Source organism: Plectropomus leopardus, chromosome 20 (assembly GCF_008729295.1).
Source record: "Plectropomus leopardus isolate mb chromosome 20, YSFRI_Pleo_2.0, whole genome shotgun sequence".
NCBI lineage: Eukaryota > Metazoa > Chordata > Actinopteri > Perciformes > Serranidae > Plectropomus > Plectropomus leopardus.
In genome coordinates this window covers 26,705,189-26,719,815 of record NC_056482.1, presented here as the reverse complement: position 1 = coordinate 26,719,815, position 14,627 = coordinate 26,705,189, and the positions used below count along the sequence as shown (strand labels likewise).

The window sequence follows — 14,627 nt, the reverse complement described above, 5'->3', positions numbered from 1 at the left end:
TGTGTGTGTGTGTGTGTGTGTGTGTGTGTGTGTGTGTGTGTGTTCGTTTATGTGTGCCGATTATGAATCCCGCTCATCCACAGCGTGAAAAGTATTTGCGCATATGCAGCATTAAAATGTATTCCAACCCACCAGTGGAGCTTTACTGCCCTCCAGCATGTGCAAACTGCTACTTTAACACAAATCAAATCTCCCCGAGCTGTGAGAAGTGCAGCCAGAGGATCCCATAAAAAGTAATGGCGTCTGCTAATGGCAGATTCTCAGAGCCATCAGTCCAGAACATAAAGGCGGTGATTAATCGCCGCAAAAAAACTCGCATCATTCCCATCTCTCTGCACGTTAACTAGCTTTCGACATGCTGTTTTATCCTCAAATATATTTATTTTCTGATATTTAAAGTGACATTTTTGGTCTTTTAAAGAAAAAAAAGCTATTTTTTCTTTTTGCAAATAAAAGTTTGATTCAAAAGTGATTAAATGCACTCATCCGCTCAGCTTTTGTGCATTTACTTAATGTTAAAGTTTTCCACTGTGATTAAATCTGCAGTGTGAAACTTTTGTCTCCCCCTTCTGGCAGTGAGAGTAATTACACAAACACTGTTCAAACGTGTGCCTGCAGGTGAGCTGGCTGCAACTCTCTGCCTCCAAGAGCGCTCCCTTCAAGTCTTTTTTTGACTTTAATCTCTTCTGTGAATGCTTTTTTTTTATCTGGATCATCCCCTCCTGAAATTTTTCTTGGACGATTTTCTGCTGTAGCTTCCATCTTATTCCCAAATAAATGATGAGAAAATAGACATGTTTTGTTGCCAGATTTTCTTGATTAAAAGCACCATTGTTTGCTGAGTTACTGGTGATATTGCAGTACTAAGACAGTGTTTCTGCCCGTGTTTCTGCGCTCGCAGAGTGTGCTCGAGCAGTGAGACAGAGAGTGAAGCTGGAGATCTGTTGGAGCAGCAGTTTGAGGAGCTGAACAACAAACTGACCTCAGCCACCGACCCCACAGGCTACCTCCGCATGGTGTCCAGGAACAACCTCTTTAACAGGTCGGGCTTTGGTTTTTAGGTTTGATTCAGTTATAGATCGTGGCCCGATACTATGGACAACAATGTCAGTCAATCTGTCAGTTTTATTTTATTTTTACACTTTGAAACGTATCAATATGCTTTAAATCTTATTTGTATTATCTTTTTTCCTATTTATATACTTTTATTTACATAATTGTATCCGTTTTCTACTTTTTTATTTCATTTCTACTTTTTTAAAATTTTATTTATAAATATCTCTGTGTGCATGTTTATATGCATATATATGATTTTGTGGTATTTTTTGTATGATTTATACTGTATATTTTTGTCTAATTTTTCAAACTTTTTTTCATATTTATATACTTTTTTTAATTGTTTAGATTTTTTAAAAACTTTTTAGTTTATTTGTAATTTTTAAATCTTATTTATTTACTTTTTTATCTTTTATACATTTTTTTCTTATGTATATACTTTTTAAGTTATACATGTAGTATTTATATTAATGTGCAATTTTTAATCTCATTTACATACTTTTTATATTAGTTATATACTTTTTATTACTTTTTCATATTTTTATCACTTACTTTTTATTACGTATTTATATTTATATTATTTAAATACATTTTATTTTATGTGTATATTTTATATCTTATTTACTACACAATACAGATTTTACAGGAATACAGTAGGATTCATCATGTTGATGTTGCTGTATTTATCAGTGTTTTGTAATGACTCTTGTTATTTCATTGCTTTCTAACATTGTAATTGTGTGTATGTGTGTGTGTGCTGTGTGTGATAAACAGAAGCTGTCAGAGCATGACAAGTCTTTACAGCGCCACAGTGTCTCCAGTGAAGGACAGTTTGTCCTCTCCTCCTTTTCGGCAGAGTAACATCAGCAAACCTCCTCTGCGAGCTCTTTATGACTTACTCATCGCACCGATGGAGGGGGTGTGTACTTTATTAGGCTGCATATTTATGTGTCAGTTGTTATATTTATATTAAACCGAATCTCTCTGCCCCGTTTGTCCCTGCAGGGCCTGATGCACAGCAGTGGACCCGTGGGCCGACACAGGCAGCTGGTATTGGTGCTGGAGGGGGAATTGTACCTGATCCCGTTTGCGTTGCTCAAAGGCAGCTCCTCTAACGAGTACCTTTACGAACGCTTCAGCCTCATCTCCGTTCCCTCTTTAGGCAGCCTGGGAGCAGTCGTCAGGGTAGGTGAATCGTATCTTTAAAAAGATATTTACAGGGTTTGAGTGGTCATGAAAATTGAGTTTTGTTTTATAAACCTGTATAATAACACATGATGTGTCCAAGGACTGTAGGAAATTTGAAAATCCAACAATAATTTCTGTTTTTACAGTTTCTGGCTGTGATAAATGGTTTTATTTATGAAGAAAACACGCCATCCAAACCTGCGGGCAAAAACTCACCGAAATGATTTCATAAACCAGTGCCAAAATTTTTTAAATGAAAAATAAAAACAAAAATGTTTCAATTGCCGCAATTTTTTAAACAAAAAAATTGTCATTTTTTTTTTAATCGAAAAAAATATACAGGAAAAAATGGCAATTTTTTTTCTTTAACAATTGAATTTTTAAAGAAAAAAGTACGTGCCCCCCAAAATGTCAGCGGTAAAATAAATACAACACAGCCATTTAAAGTTGTACGACATGCTTTCTGGCACCACAATATAGTGAAATAACAAAGACTTCCTTAGTTATATGTAAATATTTATATATATTACATATTTTACATATTATATATTTCTAGTCCTGTTATGTAATTATTATTTTTTTTAAAAATACATACTTTTAAAAGGTATAATTTAGTATTGAAAAATAACTGATAAGCAGTATGAACGGTCTTGAAGATTTGCCTTAAAGTCCTGGAGAAGTCATGGAAATTTATTGGTAAAAATGTTGAACCCTATATTTATCTTAAACACTGAATTGGTCTTTTTATTTTCTAGTTATTTCTGTAAATTGATCATTTTTTTTCTTTGTTAAATCAGTGAATTCTCCTGTTTTTGCCCCACAGACTCATCCTCGCCGTGGCGGTCCCCTTCATTGCTCAGATGGAGGCTCAGTGGCGGCAGTGGTCGGGGCCCCTCGCCTGCCCTCCTCTGTGATGGACCGCTGGCTGTGGGGCCCCCTACCTTCGGCCCAGGATGAGGCTCTGTGGCTGGGGGAGCAGCTGGGATGTCACCCCCTCACTGGAGCTAACGCCACAAAGGAGCGCGTGCTGGCGGCTCTGAGTCAGGCGGAGTGCGTTCACTTTGCGACGCACGTGTCCTGGAAGCTCGCCGCTCTGGTTCTCGCCCCCAGCCAGGAGCACGCTGCAGGGGAGGGGGCGGCCGGCCGACCCAGGGAGAAGTCACCGTGTGGCGGGTCGACCTCGGGGGAGGCTTCGGGTCAGGACGGAAAGACGAAGAGTTTGTTTACAAAAAGTCACAGCAGCCCGGAGAGACTGAGAGGGACAGATGAGACAAGCGAGGACGGGGAGAGTGTGTGTGACGTGGAGAGTGTGTGTGACAGCCCGCCGCTTCACGACTTCCTCCTCACCGCCGCGGATATACTGGACCTGTGCCTCACCGTCAAACTGGTGGTTCTGAGGTACGACTTTTACACACATTAAACCAGTGATACTCAACTCACGGCCCGTGGACCAAATCTGGCCCCTGATAGGTTGCCATGGTGACCCCCCAACCATTTTATAATTAATAATAAAAATAAAGTGATTCGTACTGGAAAATGGTTTTGTACTTTAAGTATCCATAAGGTGTCAGAGTGCGTAAAAGAGCCAGAGGACGATCCGCCACACCGCCAACAGAGGGCCTAGATAATGTGCTAAATGTCCTAAAATCCTAAAAATGTCCACAAGTCTAAGGAATGTCAAAAAATCTGAGAAATGTTCATAAATCAGAAAACAACCCAAAATCCTAGAAATGACCGAAAATCAAAAAAATATCCTAAAATCTGAGAAATGTCCATAAATTGGACAAATTTCCTAAAATCCTAGAAACGCCCTAAAATCTGAGAAATGTTCTGATATCCTAAAAAGGTCTCATAATCACAGAAACGTCCTAAAATCTATGAAATAACCTGAAGTCCTGGAAATATCCTAAAACCTGAGAAATGACTTAAAATCCTAGAAGCATGTCTGGGGCTGCTGTGACTGGCCCCTGGCCTCCTGTCATTTTGTAAAAGTGGCCCCTAAGCAGAGCCAGTTTCATCTCCCCGTATTAAAGATTTTACGTTTTTAGGCTCCAGCTGACCTCTGACCCTCCGTGTCCTCAGGTTGTACCCGGAGTCCAGCAGCAGGGTGACGGCTGACGGGGTGGTGGGTCTGACCCGGGCCCTCCTGGCTGCGGGGGTCCAGTGTGTGTGCGTGTCCCTGTGGCCTGTGCCGATAGCTGCCTCCAAACTCTTCACACACACTTTCTACACGGCTCTCCTCAACGGCACCAAAGCCAGCGCGGCTCTGACGGAGGCCATGAAGACTCTGCAGAGCAGCAAGCACTTCTCACACCCCTCCAACTGGGCCGGTGAGCACACGCCAACACGTTTAAGGAACACTTAACCCCGCGTTACAGTTGTAGAGTGGTCCTTTAAATTTTAGGAAAAAAAAAAACTAATTAACATTTCCATCAGTTCTTCAGTGTGCAAGAAAAGAGAGGAGTTTCCTTTAGCTGCTGAGCCGCAGATGAAAGGCCGTATTTCACCGGCAGAAGATTTGTGATTCTTAATTCTGCACATCGAAGTCCAAATTACAGCCCTCTTCTTTTGGGACACGTTTTCTGCAGAGATGAGCTCGGACTGTGTACAGCATTACTCGTTTTAATGCATGCTGAGCGCCTTAAAAAGAAACTAAAATGAGATAATCTGATGTTTGCATGTTTTTAGTATCTCAGTGTTTGTGTGTTTTTCTGCAGGCTACATGCTGATTGGCAGCGATGTGAAGCTGAACAGTCCCATGTCTCTGGTTGGACAGGCCCTGGCAGAGATCCTGCAGTACCCAGAGAGAGCCAGGGACGCCCTCAGAGTGCTGCTGCACCTGGTGAGGGAACGCTGACGCTGGTTTCTATGTGAAACACTTGGTTTTTGCACACAGTAAATAAGAAAAGTGTTTATCTGTGAGAGCCGGTGTTGTGTTTGTTGTTATCGTTCTTACAAACATGCAGTCGATACAAAGTTCCAGATTTGGAGCCGTGGCTCTGATACCTCTTAGACTTCACGAGTGAATCAATATCAGGTGTGCAATGTCATCCAGTGGGATAAAGTGAAACTTTTGGTGGGCCGGTTCTGGCTCACAGGCCGTATTTTTTTACACCTCTAATGTAGAATAGAGCAGTGGTTCCCAGCTGGGGGGTCGTGGGTCTGAATTAATCACAAGTGACTCGCAACCAGGTCAAGTTTGTGAAAAACTGACCATTGGATATTTGTAAATCTAACATCATTTCTGTTTTTAAATTTTCTGATTTTTATCTCAGCGGGCCTGTAATTTGAAAGGCATATTTTCTTGAAAAATTGACAAAAACATTTTGGAGGGAAAAAAAAGTGTCAAAAAAATTTAGAGCAAAAGAAAATTGCCCCCTGGTTTTTAAAAAGTCCATCAAAAATGTTTAAAGAAAAAAAAATCCCAAAAAATGTTTACGTTTTTTAAAATTACCCAAAATTTAAAAAGAAAAAAATAAATCTCCAAAATTTTAAAGAAAACATGCCTTCCGAACCCATCAGGCTACCCGTGATTTAAACTTCATGCACTCTAGTCTTGTATTGTCTCATTGCACGTGTTGTGGACATTTTGTCAAATGATGTGGTCGTTTCCGTTATATGTGGACCACAAATGACGAAGGAGAAATCTGGACCCAACAGCTGGATGCTTTATTGGAATAAAGCATCACAACTTTTAAATGACAAAAGCAACAAACAACTTTTACTAAGCCTCCGTGCTGGGGAGAGCTGTGGCGGCATTGTCCGTCCATCCGTCTGTCCGTCCATCCGTCTGTCCGTCCATCTATCTGTCCGTCCCATTCTCGTGAATGTGATATCTCAGGAACACTTTGGCAGAGTTTCTTCAAATTTGACAAAAACATCCACTCATTTCCCGGTTTAGTTTTTCTTTTTGTGCTAATATTTAGGTAATTTTCTTGTACTTTTTGTTTTTTCTTGCTTATTTCTGGGTCATTTCCTCTTAAATTGCTCATTCCCATGTTTTTAAGAAAAATCTCCAATTTGCTCACGTTTCATACGGGTCAACATAACAAAGACTACCATTGTGATACCTTATTTTACATGCACGGACCAGGACTAATACTTGGTTGAGCGGTCTGTGGCCTGTTGTTGAACACAGACAGAAGGCGAGTGTTTGAACTCTTTCTCTCTCTCCAGGTGGAGAAGTCTCTGCAGCGCATTCAGAGCGGCCAGTGTAACGCCATGTACACGTCCCAACAGAGCGTCGAGAACAAGGTGTGTGTGCTGCTCTCTTTGTCTCTTTGTCTTTAAATGTCAGCCCGCGTGTGTCCTCCGCTCATGTGTCCTCTGTCCTCGGGGTAAGGTCGGCGGGGTGCCCGGGTGGCAGGCCCTCCTGTCTGCGGTGGGTTTCCGGTTGGACTTCTCCGGTGGCGGTGCTGGTCTCCCCGCGGCGGTGTTCTTTCCCACGTCAGACCCCGGGGATCGGCTGCAGCAGTGCAGCACCACTCTGCAGTCTCTGCTCGGTGACGCAGCTTTCTCCTTCTCTGAACGTCTCTCATGTCCATCACCCTGATAATAATGAGCTGTTTATTCCCTACAGGATGCAGAAGCATGCAACTCCAAAATCTGACTATATTAGCTGCATAACGAATCACCCAAACTAAACAAAAAGTACCGTAAAAATTCAAATAAAAGCCTAGTCCAATTAAAAGTCCCTTTTACTAGCTCAGTGTGGCGACACATTTTGACAAATAAAGGCCTGTCTCTATTAGAGGCTCGCTCTGGTTACCATGGTTACCATGCAGTTCATTTTTATAGAAGATCTTTGGATGTGTAAAACCGAGTTGTTGGTGACCTGCTGGAGTTAATGTTAGTTAGCTGCTTAGATCACACATACAAATGTAAATGTTTAAACTTTTGTCGATATGGACATACTACTTACAATATTAGCTTATTAAGATTCTCTACAATCCAAACATTCAGTTAATTTTACTTAAACCATGAACACCAAAGAAGACAGTATTACAGTAAACAAGAGAGACGCAAAATAAAAGATTACTAGATGCAGAAGAGTATTTTTATTTACAGATTTTTTTTTTGTCAGGTAATTTCTCAGGCTATTAACTGAAGTTTCACGGTAAATATATCTCGTGGTCCGGATGTGAAATCTGTCTTGTAATGTCCCCTCTGTCCGTCCTCAGGTCTCACTCCTCCAGCTCTGCAGGCTCTCTGTAAACTGGTCACAGTGTCTGAAGCCGGAGAGCAGCTCATTCATAAGGTACTGACATGTTGTGTAGTAGTGACACAGGTACTCATCCCACTGGTGGAAGAAATACTCACAGTACAAAAACATAAAAATACTCCAAGTTTTAGCTCCCTCTGAGCACTTTGGTCGTCTCGTGAGTTGAACCTGCAGCAATAATTCTTTAAGTCAGTGCCACTTCAAATCACTTATCGATAGACCGGAAATCTTTTCCGGTATCTTTTCCCGCATATGCTGCGATGCCTCCTCTGCATCAGGCCCATGATCCACAGCCGTGTCCGATTTTTGGCGTGCTTCTGGACGCGTATCAGGCATCTTGCTGTTTACGATGTTGCTGATTTGCGAGTGTCTACGATTGAAGAAGAAGTCAATACTGTGGACTAAATTTCCCCCTGATTTATTCGATCATTTTTGGACTAGAGGCAGATTAATAAAAACATATTGGCTTTCACATGGAGCTCTAAAATTCACGATTACTCCGTGTGCATCTCACTAGTGCGCCTCTCTCAAATACTCCATCACAAGCTCAAGTCTTGCACTGGTTATTTAAATAAATCACAGAAGTTTCTCCAGCTAAAAAGGCGACACGCATGAGTTATTCAACATTTTTATGAGCTCACTCTGAGCTTTTCTCGTCTGGATTTTGGCAGCTGAGAGGTTTATTGTGAAAATCTTTTTTAAAAAATCCAACTAATCAACATTGCACTCTTACATGCATGTGTGTTGTTGCTTTTACTGAGTGTGCATCTTACGTGGTCAAGTAAAACATAATTAAAAGGACATGTCACTGCTCACTTTGCTTTCATTTATGACATCCAGCTCGTGTTTAATAGTAACACAGACCCATAGTGACATCACTGTTCAGCTCTCCATACAGCGTTTTGGTACCATCTCCATGCATGAGTGTGCAGTGACTCAAACCCAACAGTTACAGCAGGAATAAACCACTAAAGTTGTGTTTCCTCTTCTCTCAAACACACCTCACAAAGGCGGTTAAAAGCATGGTGGGAATGGTAAGTTTCGCACAGAGAAAGTGAAAGCAGACACACACAGATAAAGAGTTGTTGTGCATTCGCGTAATCGGAGAAAAACAAACTTTCTGCGGCATCACAGTTCAGCCGTAATGATCTTTGCTCTGTTTCTGTGAAGCTCCACCAGGTTCTGGTCCAGCTGCAGTCCGGAGACAAAGAGCAGGACTTCTCTCTGGCTCCCATTCAGGTGTCGATAAGCGTGCAGCTCTGGAGGCTTCCCGGCTGCCACGAGTTCCTGGCCGCACTCGGTGAGTCATCATCATATTTTTTTATTAGCATTTTTCAAGTTAAATGAACAAAACCAATAGCAAACAAAAAATGGTAAACAAAGACTATATATGGAAATAATAAAAATGAGAGAAAAATGTCCAGAAAATGATATTTCGATTCTCTTTACAATTTACAATATTTACAATATATACAGTTTTCTTAATTATATATATAAAAAATTATGTTACAGAAAAAAAGGAATAAAGAAAAGAAAATAATACTTTTTATAAGAACAAAAATACTTCTTTGGCACTTTCTTGAGATCATTTTCTTGTTGTTTTTTTTATGTTTATTTTTACTTTAGATTTCTCTTTATCCTATTTTCTAGTAATTTTCTTGTAACGTCTTATTAATATCTTGCTAATTTTCGGGCCATTTCTTATAAGTTAAGCTAATTTGCTCAGGTTTCAAAGGGTTAACTCAAATTAAGACACACATCCCTCAGTGGGTGCTGGATCCAAGATGAACATTATGAATAGATAGAAATCCGCACACCAGGAAGTTCCCAGTAAAGGATTTTACTGTAAACGAGTATGTTTGGAGCCAGTTTATTCTCCCTCAGACTTGCCGAAAAACAATCACTTGTTTTCCAGAATAAAATCCTTTAATTGGAGCTTCCTGGTGTGCGGATCTCTTTAAAGGATTCATTCATTTTAATTTAATTTCCGTTAAATGGAAAGTAAAGTACTTCAGAGTGGTGTTGAAGTGCGGTGTGTGTACTCGGTGACGCCGTGTGTGTCTCAGGTTTCGATCTGTGTGAGGTGGGTCAGGAGGAGGTGGTGCTGAAGACGGGGAAGCAGGCCAGCAGACGCATCATGCACTTTGCGCTGCAGTCTCTGCTGGCGCTCTTCGGTGAGAATCATGCAGATTTTTTAAAAATCAAATCTTCTTCTTTGCTCCTCTCTAACGTTTCTCCTCCTTCAGACTCCACAGAGCTCCCCAAGCGGCTGAGCATGGACAGCTCCTCGTCTCTGGAGTCTCTGTCCTCCTCCCAGTCCGCCTCCCAGCCTCACTCCTTACCCATCTCCTTCGGCTGCTACCCCCCTCAGCCCTCCTTCTTACCCCCGGTCTGCCCCGACAACCTCTCCTGCGACGCCATCTCCGTCTACAGCCTCAGCTCCCTCGCCTCCTCCCTCAGCTTCCTGTCCCGGCCCGAACCTGCGGGAAGTGACATCATCAGCCAGCGCTCGTCGCATCAGCAGGAGCTGGATAGATCTCGAGGCGGAGGGGGGCTCTACGCCTCGAATCGCCCCTCTGGCGGCCTCGCTAGAGGTCGACTGAGCGGTCAGGGAGGAGGACTGGCGGGAGAGGGGGAGGAGGAGGAGTACGAGGGGTACTCCATCATCAGCAGCGAGCCGTTAGGACGAGGGAGGAGGGAGTGCGACACGCTGCCACTTCCTGCGGGACACAGACACGGCAGAGGAGGAGCTGGGAGGGGGTCTGCAGGGGGTCATGGGTACCCGGTCACAGTTTCCTCCAAGGGAAGCATCAGCACGCCGACATCGCCGATTAAAGCGCCGCTGCCCCTGAAGGTTCCCAGCAGCCCCAAACCAAAGCAGGAAATGTAAGTTTGGAGTTATTGTTCGAAAAATGCACAGAATCGATGAAAACAGACTTTCAACTTATCTTTTGTCGTGTGCTCAGAAATCACAGAGAAGTATTTGTTGGCATGAAAATCTTTGATTTCGGCTCCTCCTGCAATAGTTATACAAATACACTTAAAAAAAAAACAAAATCATGCAAGAAAAATGATCATCTTTGATATAACAGATAAAATATGTTAAAATATGACATATATATAATTTTAAATATTTTTTTTATAATTTGGCTCGTTAAGCAGAAAATGTACGACACTTTTTTAATATCAGTTTACATCAGCTCTGCATTTTGTGGTCTTTCTGATATTTTAAACATTAAATCAGGTGATAATATAAGTTATTTATGAAAGTGATATATATAATGTCATTTATAGTCTAGCTCATTAACTAACTTTATTCTCGCTGTAAATATTCTGTTCATTTTTTGCAGCTCATCTCCTCAGAGGACGGGCAAAGGGAAGGGCAGCAGCTCTGAGTCGGACCAGTCCAGCACGGAGACGGACAGCACGGTCAAGTCTCAGGAGGAGAGGACGGGTCCTGCGGGACAGCTGGATCCTCAGGAGCTGGCCAAGAAGATCCTGGAGGAGACACAGAGCCACATGCAGGCTGTGGAGAGCCTGCAGAAGGCCAACATCCGAGGGAAGACCCTGAGGGGAGCAGAGGGGAGAGAGGAGGCCAGGCAGCCGTCTCTGTCGACTCCCACAACCCCGACTTTGACTCCCAGCGGAGGAGCACGAGGCTTCCAGCCCTCTGAGACCAGCGCGTTCAGCAGACCGCCCAGCAGATCCAGTCTGAAGGCCGGCTCCTCTCCTCTCTCTCTGTCTCTTTCCCCGCTCTCTCCTTCTGTTTCCACGCCTCCTCCGACTCGACCTAAACCTCCGTCCCGCTCCTCGTCGCTGCAGAAAATCAGCTCCGGCTACAACAGCCCGGCTCACTCCTCTCCGTCTTTATCCGTCTCTGTGAAGCAGCAGGGCTCGCCTTTCCCCGCCGCCTCCCCGGACGTGCAGCTCAAACTGAAATACCCTACCTCACCTTACACCGCCCACATCTCTCCTGCACACTCTGACAGCGCCCCGTCGCCGGCGCTCTCCTACTCCTCTACGGGATCCGTCTCGGCCTCCTCCAGCCCTGCAAACACGCCCGAACTCAACCAGTCGAAACGGGACAACAAAGTCCAGGCCATCCATAACTTAAAAACCTTCTGGGCGGGACAGAAACAGGACGAGCCCTGCCCGGCCAGTTTACTCCGAGGAGGGAACAAAAAAATGAGTACAGTTCAGAAAGACGTTTTGGGTTTGCTCAATCTCTCCCCTCGACATGACGCCGTCTGCAAACACGTGGAGGGATCTGAGGACGCCGGCGACAGACCAAACGGTCACCAAAAACTGGCGGCTAAACCTCCTCCGCCTCCTCCTCCTCCTTCAAAAGGAGGCATCAAACTTCCCTCTGGGAACGGATACAAGTTCCTCTCACCTGGACATTTTTTTCCTTCCTCCAAATGTTGAGAGTTGAGATGTTTGATTCTTGGTGTTTGTACTATGACAGAAGCTGTCCGTTTGTCAGCTACATTTTTAGCAATACCTGCTGAGGATTAAAAAAAAACTTTGATACTGACGGTGATTTTACACGTCACTACTTTTTGTGAAGGGATGTTTTAAAAGGTGATGACTGTGCCTTCTTCTGGGGAGAGCTGGAAGGACAAACTGACTCTTACACAAGTGTTGAGTCTCTGGCTTTAAAGGGATAGTTCAGATTTTTTTTAAGTGGGTTTGTATGAGGATCTTATTCATAGTCAGTTTATTACATACAGTAGATGGCAGTCGACACGCCCCCCAGTGTGGAGAAGCAGACAGGAGTCTGACGTGTAAGTTAGGTAATGTATCGCTGTGGACGGGGACAGCAGCAAAACGTGTTGTCGCCACCTAAAAAAAGTTCAAGTGAACGCTATATTGATAGTATTTTTACTGCTTTACCTTGATGTCAGACAGTGATTTCCAACAGGAAAATGAGACGCTCTCTTCAAAGCCAGTCTCCATTTGGAAAAACAGTGATGTAACATTTCTGGAAACAGGAACTACTCTTCTTACACAGTTAGCTTGTTGTGTTATTGAGTGACTTTGGCATTTAACCCCTTCGAAATCTCAACAAAATGGCTCGATTTCTTTCAAAAACATGGGAAGGAGGCAATGAACAACGAAAGAAAATGAACAAAACATTTTTAAGAATTTAGAAAAAAGTAGAAGAAATGTACATGGAAATTAGTTACAAAAAAGTTTTTAAAAAATCCTAAAAACATCCTAAAATCCTAGGTCTGTCCTTGAAATGTCCTTAAATAACTGAAATCTAAAATCCTAGAAATATCCTTCGCTTCTACAAAAGTCCTTATTTCCTTGAAATATCCTAAAAGCCTAGAATTGTCCTTAAATCCTAGAAATGTCCTAAAATCCTCATTTTGCAGAAGTGCCCCCCAAAGCAAAGCAGTACATTACTTAACTTCTCTGTCGGTTTTCCAGCCTGCTTCTTTAAACTGAGCATGTGCCGACTGCCATCGACTACAGTGTCTACGGATAAGTTACCAATTCAGCCCCACTTTAAAAAAAACACGAACTTTCCCTTTAATGGTGTTTTCTTGACTGACGAGAGAGCATGTGTGTCAATGCCTCCATGTACTGTACCCGCAGCCTGTCGACTGACCGCCTGAGAAAAGGATTTTACAGCCTAAATGCTCGCTATATTTGTGCAAGTTGACCTGAATTTGATCTTGATTTATCGTGTAATAATTATTGTTAAATGTCAATATTATCGATGCTTACTGTTGTCATTTATTTTGTAAAGTAAACTGTGTTTTCCAGTCATTATTATACATTTTATAAAGCCAATTAAAGGAGGACGTGAGGAAAACATTTTGATATTTTTGGAGATTTGGTTTTACGTGTGATTTTCAGCATGGTACCTCTTGCTGTTCAGTGTGTCGGTGACTTATTGATGTACAATTTTGCAGCGGTGCCACACTCCTATTTAGAAATATCTCAATTCTCAAGACAAATAAAAATGTCCCTTTCCTTGTGTTGCTTTCATGACATAAATCAATTCTCTTTTCACGTGTAATAAACATGAAATAATACACAAATTAAATCAAATAAAATGAAAAAATAAATACTAAATAAAAAAACGAAAACTTCTGAAAAAAAAACAGATTTTTTTAAAAGTGAAACTGTTTGTTTTATTTTATTAGTGTTTTTACTGCTTTAACCCTTTAAAATCTGAGCAAATTGGCTTAATTTGTTTCAAAAACATGGAGAGAAGGCGACAAGCAACTTACCAAGACATGGAAAAAAAATTTGTAAGAAAGTTACAAGAAAATTACCTGAGACTAAAAAGAAAAAAAAAATGTCCTAAAAAACAGCTGGAAAAAAATAAAAACACACTCAACACATTGTCCATATTATAATCTCCATAGTCACACACCAGTGCTAATTGTCTATTACTGTATTTCTATTTTATATATTGATTTATATTTATAGAATAGAATAGAATAGAATAGAATGTCTTTATTATATATCCAACATACAGCAAAATTCAGTGCTACTCTGGTAAGGTGCCGCAGTTAAAAACACAATCCACACACATTCATCACTTCTCAATAACTACATGAATAAATAATAAAAAGATGAAGGAGCAGTAAAAAATATCCAGGTCACATCAGGGGTTTCGAAAAATTAGACTATTACAAAAACGTATTTTTATTTTAAGATATTTATTGATCATTTTACATATATATATATATATATATATATATATATATATATATACACACACATAACTATTGTTCTATGTGATATATATTATAAATATATCTTTATATATACATAAACATATGTATATATCATGTGTATATTATGTGTATGTGTGTGTGTGTGTGTGTGTGTATATATATATTCATTTATTTATATGTATTATTATCTATGTATATATTTATATTTTTTAATATTATTATCAAAATTATTTTTTGTGCTCTCGTGTATGTTTGGGATGATTCTGATTATTACATATATATATATACATACACACTCACACACACATATATATATGTGTGTATTGTAATTTATGTTTTTTTATTTTTATCATTATTATTATTATTGAACTCTCGTGTATGTTTGGGGTGATCGTTATTATAATTATTAGCCGTATATAAAGTTTACCGTATACATCATCATATACATCCTATTATTCTGATTCTAG

General features: G+C 41.1%; 1 protein-coding gene across 1 annotated transcript in view; it reads left to right on the top strand.

Moving 5' to 3' along the window:
- Positions 1-12,511, top strand: part of LOC121959889 (tetratricopeptide repeat protein 28-like) — a 121,945-nt gene extending 109,434 nt beyond the window's left edge. Inside the window, exons 22-35 of the mRNA XM_042509420.1 lie at positions 902-1,042; positions 1,831-1,975; positions 2,062-2,241; positions 3,068-3,642; positions 4,327-4,574; positions 4,962-5,086; positions 6,421-6,498; positions 6,587-6,746; positions 7,425-7,501; positions 8,476-8,499; positions 8,636-8,765; positions 9,532-9,639; positions 9,712-10,351; positions 10,816-12,511. Coding sequence (XP_042365354.1) covers positions 902-1,042; positions 1,831-1,975; positions 2,062-2,241; positions 3,068-3,642; positions 4,327-4,574; positions 4,962-5,086; positions 6,421-6,498; positions 6,587-6,746; positions 7,425-7,501; positions 8,476-8,499; positions 8,636-8,765; positions 9,532-9,639; positions 9,712-10,351; positions 10,816-11,890 — 3,706 coding nt within the window. The 3' untranslated portion in view covers positions 11,891-12,511. The remainder of the gene's footprint in view (positions 1-901; positions 1,043-1,830; positions 1,976-2,061; positions 2,242-3,067; positions 3,643-4,326; positions 4,575-4,961; positions 5,087-6,420; positions 6,499-6,586; positions 6,747-7,424; positions 7,502-8,475; positions 8,500-8,635; positions 8,766-9,531; positions 9,640-9,711; positions 10,352-10,815) is intronic.
- Positions 12,512-14,627: the final 2,116 nt, after the last annotated feature.